This window comes from Tauraco erythrolophus, chromosome 17, assembly GCF_009769465.1.
Source record: "Tauraco erythrolophus isolate bTauEry1 chromosome 17, bTauEry1.pri, whole genome shotgun sequence".
Lineage (NCBI taxonomy): Eukaryota > Metazoa > Chordata > Aves > Musophagiformes > Musophagidae > Tauraco > Tauraco erythrolophus.
Window position 1 is genome coordinate 7,570,783 of NC_141481.1, and position 20,565 is coordinate 7,591,347.

The 20,565-nt window shown below is 39.6% G+C and overlaps 1 protein-coding gene across 1 annotated transcript in view; it reads right to left on the reverse strand.

Annotated features, from left to right (window-relative positions):
- BAIAP2L1 (BAR/IMD domain containing adaptor protein 2 like 1) overlaps positions 1-17,823 on the reverse strand; it is a 40,945-nt gene extending 23,122 nt beyond the window's left edge. The window contains exons 1-3 of the mRNA XM_086622258.1: positions 17,773-17,823; positions 8,291-8,366; positions 4,533-4,619 (exon numbers count right to left, since the gene is read on the reverse strand). Coding sequence (XP_086478384.1) covers positions 4,533-4,619; positions 8,291-8,366; positions 17,773-17,823 — 214 coding nt within the window. The remainder of the gene's footprint in view (positions 1-4,532; positions 4,620-8,290; positions 8,367-17,772) is intronic.
- Positions 17,824-20,565: the final 2,742 nt, after the last annotated feature.

The following is a 20,565-nucleotide window of genomic DNA, read 5'->3' on the forward strand; positions in this document are numbered from 1 at the left end:
GTAGTCATTTTTAACCAGAATATTTCTCCTGAAAAGAACCCAGATTTTTCCAAATTCTTACATTTCAGACTGTAGATGAGCATAAGCTTTTGCATACTGGTTTCCAGGGAAGTTTTAACAGAATGAGACTATAAAAAAAAGCCTATAGGACAGAGTAATCTTTAAATAAGTTACCAATCTTGGTTAGATTAGGGAAGAGATTTTTGTCTCCTCTGATATTCCTTTTAACACGCTGAACTTCTGCAGTTTACTTCCATTGCTCAAGACCACGCAATGTAGCATTTTTCTTACAATTGTGGGTAACTGCTACAGATACAGTTGCCACACAATAAACAAATTAGGACTTTACACCCACAATCTAATAAATGAGTTACAGCTACAATAACTGGTAGGTGCTAAAGAGGATAGTTGGGAAGATACAAGAAGTAGTATACAATGAGTGAGCAGAAATAACTTCCTGATTCCTCAAGCAAGTGAAGGCTACAAAGACAACCTATGCTACTAGAAGAGAGATTATTAAAATTACAAGCACTGGAAATTGATGAGACAAAGTCTTATAAACCTGTATTTTGGGCAAGACAAAAAGAAGACTAGCAACACATCATGAAAGTTGCTATTTTAAAACTCTATCAGTGGTATAGTATCTATATGAAGTTATTTTCAGTGCATTACTGAAACACAAAATTTTATTGTGCTGATGTGGTACACTGAAATTTGACATTCTTAAACACGCAGTTTCTTGTTTCCTATATTTTCTTCCTAATGGGATTTCCGAAAGGTGTCTAAGAAATATATGCAAATTCCATATTGAAGAATAACTTAAACTACATAAATTCAGGTTATGTTCCTAAATGCTCATAGCCAAGTCTGAAGGACTACAAGCATAGATATTTAGGGAAGTATAAAAATTAGAAAGAATGTTGACCTAAACCAACTTATCTCTTATTCACAAAGATTGTATTATGAATGCAGTATATTCTTCTACTTCCTCAACTTACATTAAGTTATTCTGTATTAAAATAATTCAGAGAGCTTCAACCAGACTTGAAAGAGACAGATACTTAAGAGTACAAAAGCTCCAAATCAGCTGGAATATCCAGATTTCCATTTCATTCTCTTGCTTCCCTCTTCTGCTCCAATCTCATTCAACAGAAGAAAGCCCTTTCTGGCCTTCTTACTTGATTTTTTGCTCCACTTCTTCTCTGCCCTCTATGCATTTTGCCATCTACTTCAAAAATTTTCTTCCCTATTTCTTTTCCATTTCTGTTTCTACCCTGCCATGGGGTTGGTATCCATTTTACTGTCTCATTACAGGAAGACCATGTTCTGTATTTCCTTATGAGAGGGAAAGATTGACTGTGTTTCTGATACAAATCTTTACATCACACTTGCCAGTAAATATGCTCTAGGTCACCCAGCAGGTTTGAGTTTGAACTGTAAAGTGACTCAGTGCAATATTTCAGTACAGATTCTTCATAAATTCTAAAGAATATTGTGGTTTCGCCATCCTAGCCTTGTAGTCCTTTCATAATTAAGTGTAAGAAGTTTAATGCAACATCACTGAATTTAGAATAATACGTTATTTTTCAATTGCCACTACTAAAGGTGAAGTTGCTACAGGAAAGACCTGAAACCTTAGTTCTTGCCTCATTCCCCTGTTCGTTATTCAGAAAGCTGATTTCAATATGAACTGTATCTGCAAAAGTTACAGGTTGATATGCTAACTATGGGAGAAAAGGGGGAATCTTCTTCTCAGGTCTTCTTTCACAACCAAGAAGTACCTAGTGGCTGATGGGTGAAGCACAAAGCTAATGAAGGAGGCAAGTACATTTACGATGAGTCACAGATAATTAATTAGCAGATATGTTTTCCCTTCATCTCTGTTGTAGATGACACAATGAGGTAAATAAAACACAGCACCGTGGATTTCTGACTACGAAGCCTTTCCGTCTCCTGCTTGGGGTTAAATCGGCAAGCCATGGGGAGAGGGGCTGGTTTGTTTTTAAGCAGATGAGTTTCAAGCATTAGCTGAAGTATTTACTTTGGATGTTTCAATTTTTTATTACTCAAATGAAAACATTTTCTAGTTGTCCAAAGACCTAAACACTGGAAACCCAGACCACTGTACCTCATCTGGTGCTCAAATATTAAAGCATTCCAAAATGCTTTAGAACTTGGTGAATTCATTGTGAAGAGCTAGGATAATGTCTTGAATACTAAAAATATAATGATATCCTACTGACATCTGTGGGAATGTTGCTAACACGCACACATAAAATTACAGAAATTGCTCCTCTCTGCCTCTTTGCCAGTCACCTTCAGACTGTGGCTCTTCCAAAACAAGCTAGTGTATCAACTCACTTGACGCTCAGGAGAACACATTCCAGAAAAGCAGTTCACAGGCATATCACAAAACTTAACTGATGACTAATGACCTCTTTTTTTTGGCAAAGATAACAGCAGTATTATGCACGACAGAGCTGTTAGTGGCCAATAACATGTCTTTTGGCAAGTCTAGAGGAACTCACAGAAGAGACAATTCCAGAGTGGGCTGGACCTATGGTAACTCCACTAGGGTTAATGGAGTCCACAAACGAGCAAATCACAGCAAGGTTTGATCTAGTCTTTACAAAACTGACACTGCTCAACATGCATCTTAATGCTTTTAAAAGACTAAAAGGTGCAGTAAATTCTTTCTTTTTAAGCAAAGATACTTTTAGAGACATCTGGGGCATATCATATTTCTTTCCTAAACAGTTCAGTATTGTAGCTCAGCTTCAGAACTATTAAGATTTTCTCAAGGAAACGCAAATTATCTTTTCAGACTCCTAACCACATTATCCTGCCTTTTCCAATGTTCATTGGCTTTCCTTATCTCTAAATTAAGTATTCTATCAGAGGGTATGCTGGAAGAAATCCAGAGTTGCTGTTTTCCTTAAGAAAAGATTTTTCTGCAGTAACAGTTGAAGATGAACAGAAGTAGATGGATAGAAAGCAGTGTTAGAGGCCTGACCCTGAAGAAGGCCCTGTTTTCTCAATACGGTGTATATCTAGAAAAAGGTTTATGACTGCAGGGAAGAATTCATAGTTAAACAAAAATATATTTTCAGTTGCAATTCTGTATTGTCCCCGATAATAGGGAAAAACAGTTATTTTCAGAGTTCAGCTCAAGACTACCCAGTGATAACATTATCAAACAAGCCGACAATATCCCAGAGTCACGCAAAGTTCAATAAATAGATTACTTCCATGCATTTGACCAACTGCTTCATTACAAAAACTGTAATTATGCACTTGTTGATAGTTAAAAGTAATAACCATGCACAGTCTTATAAAACTTTCTCATACTTTTGTTCTATAGTTTGAAACCAGCAACTCTGCTTTCTGTAAACAACCTGCAAAGCAAATACAGAAGGCGACTATATGAGGACTGTTTGCTTTGTACTGTTTGCTGTTCTGCCGCTCCCAACTTTCAACATAGAACGTTCACAGTCACACAAAAGTGGGTTCAGAACAAATCATAAAGGAAGCCAGTGGCCACCATCCAAGCAGAGTCTTTCTCCTCAATTCTGCTTCAGCAAAATCATTAAAAAACCATTTACTAACAACACCCTTTTTAATCAGCTGAATTAACATACTATTGGGACTTACAGGAGCAGATACATGTTACATCATTGAAAGAGTCCTACATTGCCCATAAAAGTTCATAGACAAGACACTATCAAGTTATTTTTGTCAAAAAGCAAATGAAGGCTTTAAACAAATGTTTCCTCTTTACAGTATAGTTCTCACTTCTTTGTTTCATAGCGATGTTAGAATCTTTTGTCAGAAGTATTACAAGTACTTTGATGACAACTTCACTTTTGTAGATTGAGCAGTATCATTTCAATGCTAGCCAGAGGAGTACAAAACTAAGTGATGACGATCTTTCAAAAATTCAGAAATTATTTTCAGCAAAGTACAGAACTTGGATTCTTTTTACATTAATGTAAAAGTACTACATCTTTGACTCTACAGTTTTTCTTTCAAAAGCACAACTAGAAAATAAATATAATGCATCTGAGAACTTTTACTTATGTACTTGATCGAAAATAGTGAAGGAGAAATAAACTCTTCACAATGGAACTCATCCAGAAAATTGTTTTAGTTTAGAACTGCTATCATACACTAGGACTCCTTATACCAATATTCTGTTGCAGAAATATTTCAACATTCATCTCTGTACTAAAAGTCAAGCTACACATTTTTCCATATTTATTATAGAATGATGCACACTTAAAATACATGCTTTTCAATGCATAGGCAGAAATATATTCACAAAAGTATGAAAAAAGGTGATTTTGTCAAAACATTGTGTCTTGAGAAATAATATACCTTAAAGGAATCTAATCCTTTCCATCTATGTGTCATTTAAGAGTAAAACACACTGTTTCCAATTCTTCTCTACTTCACATTAGTTCTGTGAACTGCCAGCAGGAAGACAAAAAAGTTTATATTTTGAAGGAATTTTTAAAAAATGAGATTTCACTTACCTAATTCTTTAGAAACTGGAGAATCAGCTGATATATCCCCAATCTTTGCAAGGCTATCATAATATGCTCTTCCAGCCACTACCATAGCTTGTGGGGGAAGGAGGGGAGAAAAAAAAAAAGTATTAAAAAAAACCCGAAGTGTTTTCCATGCTCATTATTCTACAATCCCATGAAGTTTTGTAATCCAGGGTACGTAGTAAGAGAGACATATATGGCAATAAGGAAATCCTGCTATCAGAGAGAGTTACACAAGTTCCTGTGCTACCTGCTAATTTGTGAAACCAGGTGACAAAGATAGAACACCAGAATATATCAATGAAGTTTCAGCCTGTTATTTAGTTCCGACTGTCATGCATATCCAGAAGCAATCAGCATCAAATGGGTAGGTGTAGCCATAAACCATTGGTCAGGGCACAACAAAATTCCTTGGTATAGATAAAACTGTTGGAAAACAAGAAAAATGCAGTCCCAAACTTACTAGAAATGCCAAGGTCTCTGCCTTGTATTAATAGGCCAGCCAGACCAGTGATCTCAGAAATGGCTACTGGCCGTGAGACAATGGACCTACGGTTGCAACAAGGAGACACGGAGCCCTTCAAAAGCAAATCGTCATTTACTGTTTAAGTTAGCTGAAAGAGTAACTTGCTGCAAAAAAACTATGATGAAATACAGTTCACCAGGTGTGATATATTTAAAAGAAAAGTGAAAGGTTCGATACATCTGATATAGCTACTCCTAAAAATTGCCATTATGGATAAAACTGCACAGTCATCATATACTGCAATGACAAATATGATTTCTTGTCAAAACAGAACATTAAAATCTGAGGATTCTACATATAAACACCAACTTTTCCACTTTAAGGAAATTTTAGGTCTTAAAAGCTAAAACTTCAAAAATTAAGTCTCTGAAAGATGATGTTTAGGTTATGGAGATAACCCGTTTGGCATTCTTTTCTCAATTTTCAGCGTCTGAGATGATTATAAATTACATTGTTCAGCAACTTAGTGAGCTTAAGTGTTGGAAGATCTCTGGTTTCTTGGGCAGACATGGAAAATTAGCACTGAAATATACAATTTCTGCACAGAGTTATTTTGATGCTCCAGGAAAGTGCCTACTTTTATCTTTGTCACTGAACTCAGGATGGAAGAGAAATCTGTATTATGAGTACTTTGAGCCATAAAAACCTCAGGCAACAGGTGCATACACAGTTTAAACAGAAACCTGAAGGTTTAACATTCCTGACCAAAAAGACAAATCCTAATTAATACTTAGATGCTCATCTTCTCCACTCCCACCACCCTCACCTCCCAGACAGTTTCCCCCTTTTTTATTGTTCATAGTTCAGTTCCAGTTTTACAGGGACCAATAAGCTCTTAGTACGTATCACAGAGGTTTCAGTTATTCTCAGTTAATCATTTCCTGGCTATAGTTGATTTAAACAGCAAAGTCAGTTTTGCTAGAATGAACACGGAAACACCAAGATTCAAACTGCAGGGAGGCCAGCAGTGAGACACAGTTTACGTATGGAGTAGATCTACAATGGTTGTCTTGCATCTTCACTGTAGCTACAACTGACCTGCACACCACAAGGAAATAAGAAGAACAAACTGGCAAGCTTTTATTGTAAAAGGCAGTGAAAAATACTTACAAGTCAGTCCTCACATTTTTTTTGTAGTAGTACGTTTTTAACTTAAAGTAGAAGCCAAGCAGATTCTCACTGCTGAGTTTGGAATACTTTTTTTTCTGAGGAATACAACTGGCAATTGCCAATTACAGTATTTTAAGATCTGTATTTTATAGTTTTTAGTAGCAAAGGTGACATCTTTGATTACTTAACAGCATATTCACTGAGAATCCTGAAACTCTTCCAAATGAAACAAAGATTCTTTTTGAGGCTCTGTTGCATTAGACAAGGGTAATTTCTGTCTAAGCTGCATCTCATAGGTGTTCTATATTCAAACGTCCTGAACAGAATTATACTGGTGCTACTGATGGAGCAGTATGCCACCCAGACACCAAGACTGTATGCCATTTTTATGCCATTCCAATTCTTCTAATCTAATATTTTCTCAAGATAGTCTCAAGTCAATCTTTTATCCTAATACAGGCATTAAAAAAAGGAAGAAAATGTGGGATTTCTGCTGTGCTAATCAAGCTAAATGAAGAACTCCACTTGTACAGTCTCTTCACCAGTACTATGGCTTGTAAACTACTTCTGCAGAAAAGGAGTTTTGACCTTTTTTCCTCAAAATGTATAAAAATACCATTTAAACCTATCAGAAGTTTTTTTAATTTTTACGTTCTTTGTCAGCCTACTCTGACTTGTTTGGAAAGCTGCGAAGTATTTGTTTAGCAAAAGAGTATTTACTCCTGGTAACAGATCTATTACACCACTCAGAATTTAGGGAGAAAAGATTAACAGTTTGAGAGCCCAAAGCTGACTTCGGTTTCTGCAACAGTTGTTGCAGCCTTGTGAACATTGATTCATTTGAAATTAAGCATTCATGCTAGATGTGCTTTATCAGCCAATCTTAAAAGGCAAACCTGCTGGATCGCAATACCTGTCAGCCTCTCCAGTGCTGCTGTGCGCAGTTATATCGCAAATTACTGATGACAAATTGAATGAAGAGAGAAGAGGCACAATGTAACTTATTGACAGCAAAGTATGTGAAAAGCAGAACCCTCAGAAACTAGTATAAAAATCTTTCAGCCAAAGATGAAAACACTTGTTATTAATTCTGGTACTATCTATAATCCCCTAAGGTTCGGTATTAGGTAATCACAATGTTAATCCATCAGGTTAAGCATCACTGCAAATAAGTCAACGTTTCCCTATTTTCATCTCCAGCAGGCTTTGGTTTTATCTTTTTCTCAAGCCTGGTCTAAAATTTGCATGAAGAGAGAGTTCAGTGTCTATTTGGCGATGCACTACTTCTGCAGTATGACATAATTTCTCAGATACTACATTACACGTAGGGGAAAGACATGCCACAGGCTTGAGTGAGGCCGTATCAGAGAGATTTCACATTGCTTTAATATGGTATCAAGCAGCTCAGCAGGTCTGCATAGGTGAAATGGAGCAAGCTCTAACAGGTCCTACAGTGTAAGCTTTGGGAATCTAGACCCCAGTCTTGGAAACCCATTCTTAGATAGCTTCTCTGAAGTTAACAATGGAAGTCAAAAACCACATTGTAAAAAGTTTGAGACACTGGGTCCTTAGATTCAATTTTGTTCGTTCCGATTTTGACTCCATTAAGAAGATACATCAGATTTAGTATGGATAAGGAAAAAATTAATCCACTCCTACTTCTTCAAGTTGTTCTGTTCACAGGGTTACTTAGGTAGTGATGTGCATAGTTGAGTGGGAACAGATCTAAGAACATGAAATCTCTTTGGAAGATATTTCGGGGGGGTGGGGAGAGGAGGGGAACATCTAATTTACAGAACTTTTTTTTTTTTTCTATTTATATTATTATTCTATTGCAGGTTATTTACACTTCATGTTCAGTTTATTTTGCAGTAGCTCTGTGCCTAAGTGTTTGGGATGCAGCTTCTGCAGGATAGTGGGAAAAAAAAAAAAAGAAGGTACGTATGTTTCGGTGTTTGCACTTTTTTGTTAGGGTTTTCTTTTTCCCTAATTAAACACATCCAAAGTTCAACTTGGAAATTAAGCTTATATACAACTCTCATATCTAATATCTATATTTAAATGAAAATTAAACATTCTTTCTAAAGTTAGCACCTAGAAGACTTACCATTAACAGCTTTTTCATAATTCTTCCCCAGATTTATTAAATTCCTCAGTCCTGGATTGAACTGTTCCATAACATTCTAGTGAACAGAAAACAAAATTTGTATTATAACCAAGGCAGCTCAACAGTGGATGAAAGTATTTCTCAGTGTCACTTAAGTCTAGTTTTATGTTTCATGTGTACAGCATACCTCCGAAAAGTCTGTGGATGGATGAAAAATAGAAGTCTTGGGAGGAAGAGGAGAGCAAAGGACAGAAGGGAAAGAAACTGAGCATTTAAGATCAACAAACAGAATAATAATAAAAAAAAGGTAAACTATTTCAACAGAGGTAAAAAGGAATCTGGCTGTTTATAACATAAAAGGATGTCAAAGGTATGATCAAAAGTTTGTACAGATCCTTCTGTTATGGTATGTGATGGGGAAATAAGAAGGAGAGAAAAACCTTTATCCACTAATTGTTTTATGAAGTCAGACAATAACACGAACTTTCTGACAATGGTTCAAGATTTGAGTCCCTCTCCCCTGCCCTGCTCTGAAAAAGAAAAAAAGCTGGGAAGAGGAAAAAAGAAAATAAATTCACCAGATATCTGATTAGAGGACTGCTAGGCACTTTATTCATCTACGTTACAGAGAGCATTTAGGGAAGTTAGTTTGGGTTTTTTGTTTAATTTTGAAAATGCTGCATTCTCTTGTGCGAAGCCATAGTTCTTTGAGAAAGAAAATGAAAATGATGACCTTATTTAAATAGAAGGAGAAAAAAAAAAATCCACTGCAGCTGCTTTGGCCGTTAAGTACAATTATTGGCTGAAACATCTAGAATCTGAAATGCAGCAGCTCCAAGCATGACTACTCTCATACCTAGCAAATTCTATAAACTGATGAAGTGGTAGAAATTGTGACTGGCAGTTTCATAGTGCAAGAAAATAGCTACGCCATTAAACAGAAACGTTTCAAGTCTTTGCAAAAAGTAGAAAATAAGTATTAAATATGAATGCAAATTTGAATTTTCCCAAAGTTGTGAAGAAAAAAAAAAGTGAAGAAGAATCAGCTTTTGCCCACTCCAAAAGGAAAAATCACCCACAAAGTCTGAGCTGTCCCTACTCATAGGAAAGCTTCAGTTTCCCTCTTTCTGGTCAAAGACAATAATTCTCCCACCTTCCTGCAAAACAATATTCCTTAATTAGTTTTATCTTGTTATGAGCACTGGAGGAAAAAAAAAAAAAAAAAAGAAAAAAGCAAAAAGCAGAGAAGAGCTGACATGCTGATACAAATGCAATAGCTATTCACTCCTCAGAATCATGCCCTTTGAGATGTCTCGAACACATGGAGCGTAACAGCAGTATTCCAAAATGGTGGATGTTGCAATTAGCTTTTGGACAATGCTGTCAGTTTGAAAGAGCCCTCTGAGCTTCACTTGTTGGTGGCTTCTTGGTTTCTTCAGGTAGAATTAAACACATAGCATATTTGTGTAACAAAACCCCTCTGTACGTATGGAAATCACCCCCTCTGAACAAGCATTCTAGACTTTGCCACATGTGCCTGGTCCTTTAACAGTCAGGTAACCACGGTGTTCCAACCCTTTCTTTGATCTCTTCCACACAAAATGCAATTTCATATAACACCAGCTGCTAAGTCTCAGGAACTATTTGATAATGAATATTTTCTTTTGATTTTAGAAACAAATTTAATACAAGTCCTATATTTCCATAGAGGAGAACCTTAAAAGTTTCAGCAGATTCTAGACCTTCTTTTCCCAGAATCTTCCTAACAAAAATATAGCTGTGACATTACTCTGTAAAATTTTATTGTCGTGAAAGGAAGATCACAAGATACCTGAAGACATCGTTGTTATTCTTACTATTTTTATGACACAATTCACATCTTTCTAGATACTGTTCACACAGCAAAACTTTCAAGTTCAAGGAAATCAAAACAGACACTTTCTGTTTACAAGAAATACAAGACAAGTGAAATAGTATCAAGGTTTTGTATGTTATACTACTAACAGAATGAAAATATTTATATTTAGTACATACATGGATCCAAAAAGAACAGGAATACCACCACATTTGTCTTATTTTCAGGCAAGGTCATTCAGACAGAACTTTATTATTATTTTTCAAATACAGTGCTAAGCATGAATTCCAGTCGATTTGAAAGGTAAAGACAAGAATTAACTCCAGATTTCACCAGTAATACTTTAACAGTCATACTGAGTAAAAGATTAAAAAAAGAAAGAGATATAAAACTATTAGGTTCTGGTACTGGTATAGTACACATGGCATCAAAAGCAGACCCAGAAGAATCACACCTAGCCCCACAGCCTTTATTTGTACAAATTAAACACAACTGGGATTGTTTTCTGATCTACACCATTGACCTCTTACCAGCCAAACACAACCACTGCAAGCAAACTACCTGTTGCCCCCAGGCCCTTGATTTGTGTTAACTCATCCCGAAATCATTTGGGAAAGCGCGTTTCAGGTTGGGCCAGCAATGCCAAGGGCTACCCTAACAACTCAACAGTGTGGATTTTCAAGCTCTAGTGTCTAGGAACATCCCTCTTCCTGCCCCAGCTCTTCCATTTACTACTGTAAATGTTGCTGCTATGCCCCTGTTGCCCTGCCTGTAGCTGAGGCTTCTGTTCCAAGGGTTAAATTGTCTCTTCCCAATCCAACTTTTTGCCATTTCTTCCCATCAATGTTCTAAAGATGACGTCTGTTGGCATATATGGAGTCAGTGAATCGTAAGAAAATAAATGAGTGGATTACAGGATTGTGTTAGGATAGAGAGTCCTGTATTCCAAGGATACGGAAAGAAGAAAAGCATACATGAAATAGAAACGGTCTGTATGCAGGACAGTTAAGAATCCCAATGCCATCTTGAATTGCCACTCAATACAGAAATTAATTTTCTTGAAAGACAGATTCTGTGCCTGTTTACCTTGTTCCTTGCAACAAGAGCTTGTAGAGTAAAACCCTTACTGCCACCTACCCGAAAAATTGTAACGGTAACATGATAATTACTGGTCTTGAAACACTGATTTTCAGAATGATTGTCTTAAGGATTCAGGGGTTAAGATTCCAGTTCTCTTGACATCATCTAATTCAGATTTCAAACAGAAAACAGTGATTGCACCAGTGTGATTAGTTGTTTTCATTTAGGAGGAAGTAAACAAAATCCAGCAAAAATGCCCTCAACAGCTCCCCCCTCTGAATCCAGACCCTATAGCTCTTCATTTTCACTAGCAGACTTGATACGCATCAAGTATTCATGTACAGCAGATACAGACCACACTGTGGAAATACAACAGGTCTGCTGAAACGGACAACTCTGAGGAAGAGCTCCAGTACATCACATCTGCTTGACATATATGTAAAACTGCCGGGAAAGATGAAGAAGCAATTTATAGCTCAGTGCCCCAGTAGCTGGAAGGCCTACAACTAACGGGTCTTTTCCCCATTCGACCAAGCAGCCTGTGGAAGTTTTTCAGTCTTCGCGCTGCCACAGTGGTTGATTGTTAGCAGAAGTGTCTACACGTGAACATGCAAGAGGTAGCAAAAACCTTCGTCGTGGAAATTCCTCTTTGGAATTTGCTTGGTTTAAAACAGGGTACAGTTAGCTGATCCTCACAGCACTGTGCAAGGCTCATCTACTTTCCTACTAAGGGCTTGTGTTTGATAGAAAGACTTAGCTCCCCTTGTACCCCCAGATGAGCTAATGAAATAATTTAGATGATTTTCCTCTCTTCAGCATTAGAAAGGAGCATAATATGTGGTTTTTTTCTTTCTATTGAAGACTAGATTCTCAAAGCAAACGAAAACCTGGCTGTGCTTCTAGTGCTCTTTTTATACAGTTAACTACTGTTGCTGTCTTTGAAGTACTGTCCAGGAAGAAATATCTAGAGCACTTTTTCAAAAAGGGAGACTGTCACTGGCAACTCCCTCTCCAGGATCAGGTATAAATTTGATATTGCTAAGACATTTCAGATCAGTTAAAACAATTGTAATATGTTGTTCAACTTCAGAAGTTATAGGGGGAAAAAATGCCACTCAGAAATCAATTTGTACAGCTATTCATTTTCAGATGATGTCCTATAGCTTCCCTTATTTCCAGTCTAAAGAAAAGGTCATGAAAATTACTAGGATCGAACACCAGTGCAAAATCGCAAGTTGTACATTAAAGCCAGATCTGAAAACTTCTCAAAAAGCAGAGACAGAGGAACAAGGAATTTCTCATCAAGAGAACCACTAATTTAAAATTGCCAAAAGTCTCAGAAAATATCACAAAATTATCTGCCATGCTGTACAAAGTCAGGGGAATAAAGCTTTCGTCTTAATCCAAATAGACATGACAAAGTAAGGCGAAAGCTGGGAGACAAAGTAGTCCACAACACATCCTTTGCCTCGACAGTGAGGAACACAAACTAGGCCTCCTAATTGTCAATCTAGTGTCCTATATCCTAGTGACACACTACCTCTCATGAACAGAATAATTAACTAGAAGAGAAGAGGAAGCACATGATCAGATCCTACAGCTTTCTATTATTTAGGATGAATGGAAATAAAGGGAAACACTTTCAAAACAGGTAACAGGAAACATCTCCTTATGCAGAGAATTTTAGAGTTGGCAAAAAAAACCTTCCTAGAAAAAGCACAAGAGAAACATTCTGGTCATTCAAGTCATTAAAGCCTCCTATAATCCAGTCTGAAAGTTGCTGTGTGCCTTTCACCACATGAAACCAACGTGAGTTAACCAGCCTGGCAGCAAGGAGCTGACTGGAGAGGAAGAAGCCTTGAATTCCGACTTGTTGTGTGTAGGTATTATACCTTCCAGTTCCTGATAGTCATATAAACAACGTTAATCTTCAAAACAAATGACAGCCATTGTAAAAGTGCCTTCCTGTAAATGCTCAGCTTTGCTTTTCACTTAAAGACACACCTCGCAGAACAATAGCTCAGCAGGTATGAACACAACTAAACAATGCATAGACTCCCCGTAGTTTCAAGTTTACATCCTGCAGGCACTTTAGCAGGAGCGGATAACAATGTATTTGCGTGGAAATCTGCAGTTATAAAGCCAGCACAGAAAGCAGATTGTGATGTCTGACATTAGTCATATTACCATCACTATAGCTATTCATAGCTAACCTTCATATAGCTACTAATAGTTTAGTTTAAATTGTTATTCCTCGATTTGGAAAACAGTAAAATTAAGTTTTTGGAAAAAGTCTTTAGTTTTGCTAAACTATGTCTGAGAACCCACTTGAGAAGATTCAAAAAGCTGTATAGAAAGTAAATCATACTGTGCTCTACTGCACTTGCAGCAATTTGTACATTATTGTGTTCCATCTCCTTTAGCTTTTCAAATCCGCAATAGAGTTTTCAGAAGGGCATGATGCCCCATCCCTGGAAGTGTTCAAGGCCAGGTTGGATGGGCAACCTGGTGTAGTGGAGGGTTTCCCTACCCATGGCAGGGGGGTTGGAACTAGATGATCTTTGAGGTCCCTTCCAACCCAAACCATTCTATCATTCTATGATTCTATGATTCAAGCCCTTGACACATCTCACGTTAAGCTATCTCAGTTTTAAGTAAGCTTAATATTGTTTTAAAAACCAGGTTTAACAGAATGAAAAAAAAAAATCAGGATGCCAGTGTTTATTTAGAAAGAATAATTCTTATGACTAATAATTAGTCAGCTTGATGGAACATTCCTTGTTTAAGAGAAACATTAATACACCATCCAGCAGTGTGTTTCAAACATAGACTTTTTCAGGTTATGAATACACGACTCAGGATAGAGTTATGCTTACTTAGACTCTAAGGTCAAAATAGGTAATTTGCACTAAGATAGAACTGGACTTTATACACACATAAACTCCCGAAGGCTCCTCTTCCCCCAAATTAGATTTATGTTTCAGTGACGCAAAACAACAGCCTTACTGCAGCGTGCGCTAGGACCACAGGTGAATTTTAATTTTGGTAAATAAGTCTGGTAGTTTAATCTAATTGCAAGCCTTTTTAAAATATGGAAACATGGCATCTAGGGATAAAATTGATTTTATCAGATATATTTCCATGATAAAACAATATAGCTTACCAAAATAATTCTACGTGCCTCCGCAGAAAACACATTCCCCTCAGGAAAACCCAACACTCAATTGAACAAAGTTTGCAGGCTTTTGGTGTGATTTTTTTTGTTTGTTTTTTTTTTTAAATTACACTTTGGTTGCCAAGCAAAATTTCTGGATAAGATTTACTTCAACATAGAGAAATATATCTTTAAAATCCTAGATTACCAACACCAGTGAATTACAGGTATCACGCTATCATCAAGAGCTCAAGAAACCTCAGACCACAGGAGCAATACACGCGGTGCCCGCGCAGCCCTTCCACTCTCCGGGCAGAATGACGGGTCCGTAACTCAGTACTTCCCTGTTTTGTCCCCTTCCCCCTGCATTGTGCGTACTGCAGCTGGATGCCAAATAGTTCCCCCCCCCCCCATACCGCAGATAAAATGGAACTGTGTGAGCTGCAGTGACACACCAACACAGAACAACTTTCCGGGGGCTTCCGATTGACATCGTCTCTGTGTGTGAGGGGGTCATGCGATGTCCCCTCACAGCATGCCACCCCACTGCAGGGAGTTACGAGGGCAGGGCCATGTCATACCAGCGAACCTCTCATCAGTGCCTTGGCAAAAGGGAGGCCGAGGCCCTCCTTAGTCATGGGCTCCCACACCCTTAGGCTTCATTTCGCACGTGCCATTCCTATCATGCATTAAAGTGATTCTTCAGGTATTATTACATAAAGAGTAAATGTCAGCCTTGGTTGTTGTGTGTGCACACATGCACGTATTTGTGGATTATGTTGTTTATTTAGTCAGGTTAGCTAAAAAATGTCAAGAGATATTCACTTCCTGATGTTTTTGCCAACACAAAGGATGAATAAGATAAAAATACAAGGGCATTACTTAGCCACCTGATGACTTCTGTAAGTATGTTTCGAAGCTTTGTATAACACAGGTTACTAGGTATTTAATAAGTCCACTGGATTAGCACTGTAAGAAGAAAAAAAAAAAAAGGAAAGCAGACTAGCAAGGTATTCAATTTCATTTTCTCTTATTTTTTCAGGTCACCCAAAAGTTGATTTTTTTTTTTTTTTTTTGATAAGTTGAAAGCCTGTGGTTTGTCCTGCAGCACACAGATGCCATCAGTACGCTACACTGAATTGGTTTCCCCAGACCATGCCTTTCTTCTTATTGGTAGAAGAAACACAAACACTGCTCCTGATTTTATCAATACCAGCATAGTGTTTTAAGCACTATATTGCCAGGATGGCACACAGCAAGTGTAGAAGTTACATGAACAGTATTAAAAAACAGAGAGCATGCTTACCATGCAGGCTAAAGCACAGCACAAAGAAGTGTTCATTTCTTTTGGGTGAGGGAGTTATGATACAGTCCCAGCAAAGGCTGAATACACAGGCTAGTGCTCTCTGCCCTTAAGAAGTAAAGAATTGTTTTCAAGATTTTAACTTTCATATAGAAATAACTGCTTTAAAGTAGATGCAGAATCCATTCTCTGTCCGAAGCTGCCTTTATACCTTATCTGGATAAAGTTTCAATTTTTAATGAGGGCAAGGCAGGAGGGTTTCCAGGCCTGTGAGAACTAGCTATGTGATGCAACATACCAGACCTCTCAAAATACCCACATAGAACACGTTTCATCATACTGTCAATGTTAACTTGGTATTACTGTGTTTTTGCTGGTTCTTTCAGTCTTAAGCATCCCTTTGAATTGGTTTAAAAAAACAAAACAAAACAAGAGGGTAAACTTTCACAGTAAATAAGTACTGGGTAACAGGGAAGGTTTTGTTTATTGAGAAGTCTGTCATTCCTTTAAAGCTTATTTTATACTTTATCCATTAAAACGCACGAGATATTTTCTTCCCTCTCCTCTGTAAAACTGTTTTAGCTGCATTTGGGAAGTCAATAGACAGGGTAGGACATTCCTTTGTCGGCACAGCCCTGAACAGTCAGCTTCCCAGGTTTCCCTTCTGTGAACCTGTATTTACAGGCTGCCCTTCTTAGAAAAAGAAATTTGTGTTTGCTTATGGCCTTGCCATGAACATAACTGATATCGGAGAGCACCAGACCGTTTAAGATGACCTGCACCGATTCTAGAGGACAAAAATTTATAGGCAAGTCACCTCATTTTTGCAGTAGTTTTGCATTAATTTGATATTTCAGTGCAAAGAAAGTAAACAGCAAATACAACATCACACCCATAAACTGGACTGCTTAAAGGAATGAAGTTGACTTGAGAGTGTCAGAGAACAACAACGCTAACAGCAAAACACTCCAGTAAATGTTTTTAGAGAGCTTTACGTTATAACAACATCTTCAGAAATATGAAAACATTTTCTAGTAAACCAGTAAGGTTTAGTAAATACTGGAATAGAGCAATCCCCCGGAAAGCCTTCCTTTGGGCTCCAAGCTGCAAATGCATTGCTGCTATAAGTTCACCTGCATGACTAAACGCATTTTTAAATTTAAGTGCTTTCTGTAGTACAGCACACGGTACCGCTCCAGCACTGCCCTGGCTGCTCACCCAAAAGTACAACTCTCCAGGGAATTTTGCCCAACTAGAATTGGTGGGTTTTGGAAGGGCTGAGTTTATAGAGGCAAAAAGTTTAAAACGAGTGTCTAGTGCCTATATGCAAAATATTTTTATTCTACAAATAACTAGGCATTTTGGAAAGGTTAAAAGTCTACTGACAAACTGCACTACGCTCGCCACGTCCGTGCTTCGAGGCAGTGCCAGGGTGTGCCACCGCAAGTCTGATGATCAGCTGGGGACGCGGGCAAGCGACTGATGGCAACGTTAAGCCTCTGGCCCGTACGGAGAGACGGTTTAAGCAGAGGACCACAAGCGCCAAGACCGCCGAACCGCCTCATCGCCGACACGCACGGAGGGAACCGCGGCTCGCTGGAGAGCGGAGCCTGCCGGAGAGCGACCGGCCTCAACGCCCGCCTTGCCCCGAGCCGGCGCGCCCAGCGTGGAGCGGCCCGGCCCGTGCCCGAGCCCGCCCGGGGGGCGGCGGCGGAGCCGTGCCCGCTGCCGGCGGAGCGGGAAGGCGGCAGCCCCGGCTCCAACGGCCCCAGCCATGCCGGGGCGGAGCCGAGCGGCGAGGGCAGCCGAGCCTCCCCGCTGCCTCCGCCCCGAGCCCGCCGGAGTTATTTACCACCGAGCAGTCTCTGACACACCGCGATGGGCGAGATCACTCACAAGGGAGGGAAAGAGGAAAAATAAAAAAAAAAAAGAAAAGAAAAAAGTTGGCTCCCTCTGCTTGAGGAGCCGAGGCTGCCCTGAGCCCTCCCGCCGGCCCTCGCCTGCGGAGAGGCGGCCAGCAGCCCGCACCTCCGCCGCCCCAGTGCCGGCCAGCGGGGACAAAGGGGCGGCCGCCGCCTGCCCGAACTCACTCTGTACGTGCTCTCCGTCAGCTTGTTCACCTCCTCGGGGTCCCGGGACATGGTGCCGGCGGAGCGGCGGCCGCCAGGAAGGGCTTCGTCCTCCGGAAAGCACCTCGGCCGCAGCCCAGCGCCGCCGCGACAGACTCGGCTTCTCCCTCCGCCGCTCAGAAACTGTCAAAAACTTGTGGAACCGGCCGGGCAGCGCCGCCGGGGCGGGGCCTGCGGCTGCCTGACGCGGCAGGACGGGCTCGGCGGGGGCGGCCTCGCCTCGCCTCACCTCAGCGGGAGGGCGTCCCGTCCCGTCCCGCCTCCACCTGATTGCTGCCGCCTGCTTCGGCCGCGGCGCCGCCTTCTCCTCGCCGCCCTTTCCGGGAGCGCTGACGGGCCTCTCCTCCGCGGCCTCGGGGCTCTGGTGGCCGCAGCCCCGCGGAGCGACCCGGTGCCGAAGCGCAGCCCGGGCCGTGTGCCGGCCTTTTCTGCTGTGGGCTCCCAGTGAAGTCGGAGGTGAACTCTTCCTCCCCGCAATTAAGTAAGAATCAATGAATTAGTCTTGTCAGAATTAATTAGCGTACCCCAGCGGTGCTAGCGAGGCAGGGGATGGTCTCCTTTCTCCCCTCCACAGCAGCCCCCCGTGAGGGAGAGGTGGAGTCCCGCAGGGACAGAAATGTCTTTCTCCGGCATCCTGGTGCAGTGCACCACCTGAGCTTCGTGCCACACGCTGGAGTTTTCTGTTTCTTTTTAATATACACCAGTAAAACAGTGCCCCAGTCATCTTTCCTCTGTGAAATGGCGCGTGAGACCTTCACGGGTCGGGCGAAGGCAGGCTGGGGTAAGCTATAAATTTTTGTGAACCATAAATTGCCCAAAGGTGGTGAGATTAATTCAAAGTATGCTGGTTGGAATATCTTTGTGATAACGTAACACCAGCACTATCTCGAAGTACTTTGTTGGACTTGTGTAATCTTGGGTATTTAAAACTCAGACAGTGCTGGATATTGAGTGCAATCGACATCCTTACGCATCCGACATCCTTCTCTTGGTCGCTGTCTCTCCCTCTGTTTCTCCTACTTTATTGTAGCAATAAAGTCATGCCAGGCATGCAACAAAAACTGGACTTGGAACAGAACCCTACGTGTTGGACTCTGGTGTGGGAGGAGGTTGTTATCGGGTTTCAGAAGCTGTAAAAATGTTTTCATTCGAGCACGTGGAGGTGTTTGTACCTTCAGAACTACAACTTACCTTCTGAGAAACAAGTTGGCGCTTAGAGCGTTATCTGGAAAACAGCTAAAATGCTGGGCAGGAAGGGAGTTTTATGAGACTTCATATTGCCAGGTAAAGTCTTTGCAGGTTTCTGGTATTTATGGTGTTAATCACCTTTCTGTAGTAATCCAATTTATAATGTTATGCTCTAGGTATAGTGAATTATTTTGGCCTCAAGTCTACAATTTATGTTCACACCGAGCAGTGTTTGCTCATACAGACAGTACTCTCAAAGGTGATGTAGCTGCTTGCCTGAGCATGGGATGAAGAATTGCACTGTTTATTCCCAAGTCTTTTGTCTGTGAGTTTTTTACAACTCTGGAAGCAGACTGTGCCTGGGTACTACTGCTTTTGTGTTACCATGTGCTAATGGTGTGAAAAGGATATTCCTTCCTAACAGGCTGGCATTCAAATTTGAGGGAGCAGGTACCCAAAGGAAGATGCAGGAAAGGACTTTTCCTTTCCTGACTCCTGCTAAAGAAGTGGGAGTATATTGTATAGCAGGGAGTGTATTACTCCCGTTAGGGACAACGCATTTGTGTTGTTTCCTCTGAACCTTACAGAGCTCTGGGACCTCACCTAGGATTCAGTGTATTTGTTCCCAGTTGGCATGGTAAGTTCAGTCATAGCAAATGGCAATGTAAGTATTAATGAAATATGCGTATCAGAAAGAAACAATAGGGATAATTAATGCAGGCAGAATTGTTTAAAAATGTTATGATACTAAACATATGGTGGGGATGCTCAATATTTCAAAATGTAAATTTCTAAAGGTCTTTTCACTTTGTAAGCAGATATAAATATTTTTGAATTTGATTTTCTCTTATATTCGTCTTGACTTTTGGTGTTAGTTTCTGCAGTCTTCATATGTACACCATTTTTAGAGTTTTTCATAATCTTTTCTAAGTTTTTAGTGCTGTAGACTATTAAAGAAAAAGGAAGACAAAGATCAAAATTAATAATACAATTGTGAAGTAGTGGAGGGAAAAAAAGAAAACAAGAAAAAGCAGCTTTTAAAGAATACCTAAGTGGGAAATGAAGCTAGCAAGGAAGAAACCTTAATTTTGGTGTAGTGATTGCTTCTATTAATTCATCTTTGTACAGGTTAAGATAAAAATGTCTGTAAATAGTTGAGATAGTTAACATAGGAAAAAATGTTAACAGATGGAAAATGTAAGGACTGACCTTTCTTTTAAAGTAGAGTAGATGAATTAATGGTTTCTTTCAATTTCTGAAATGAGCATTAGAAGTGACAACTTACAGACCATTATGAGATTAGGTTGTGTGTTTATTGAGGAAGAAAACAGCAACCTGTTTTATTCTTGAAATTAGATGCTAGTGTAAAAACAATAGTGTGGAAAATAATTTTTGTATCTTTATTAATGTTTTCCATTTTTTCACCATAATGTATTGTTTTTCCCAAATCTTGAGAATATTACAAGTGTATTTAGCATTTGGAAGCATTTTCTGTATTTTCTTTCTGTTGTGGTGTTAGAAATATTTTATGTATCAATCATAATAATTAGTAGTATTGTTCTGTTC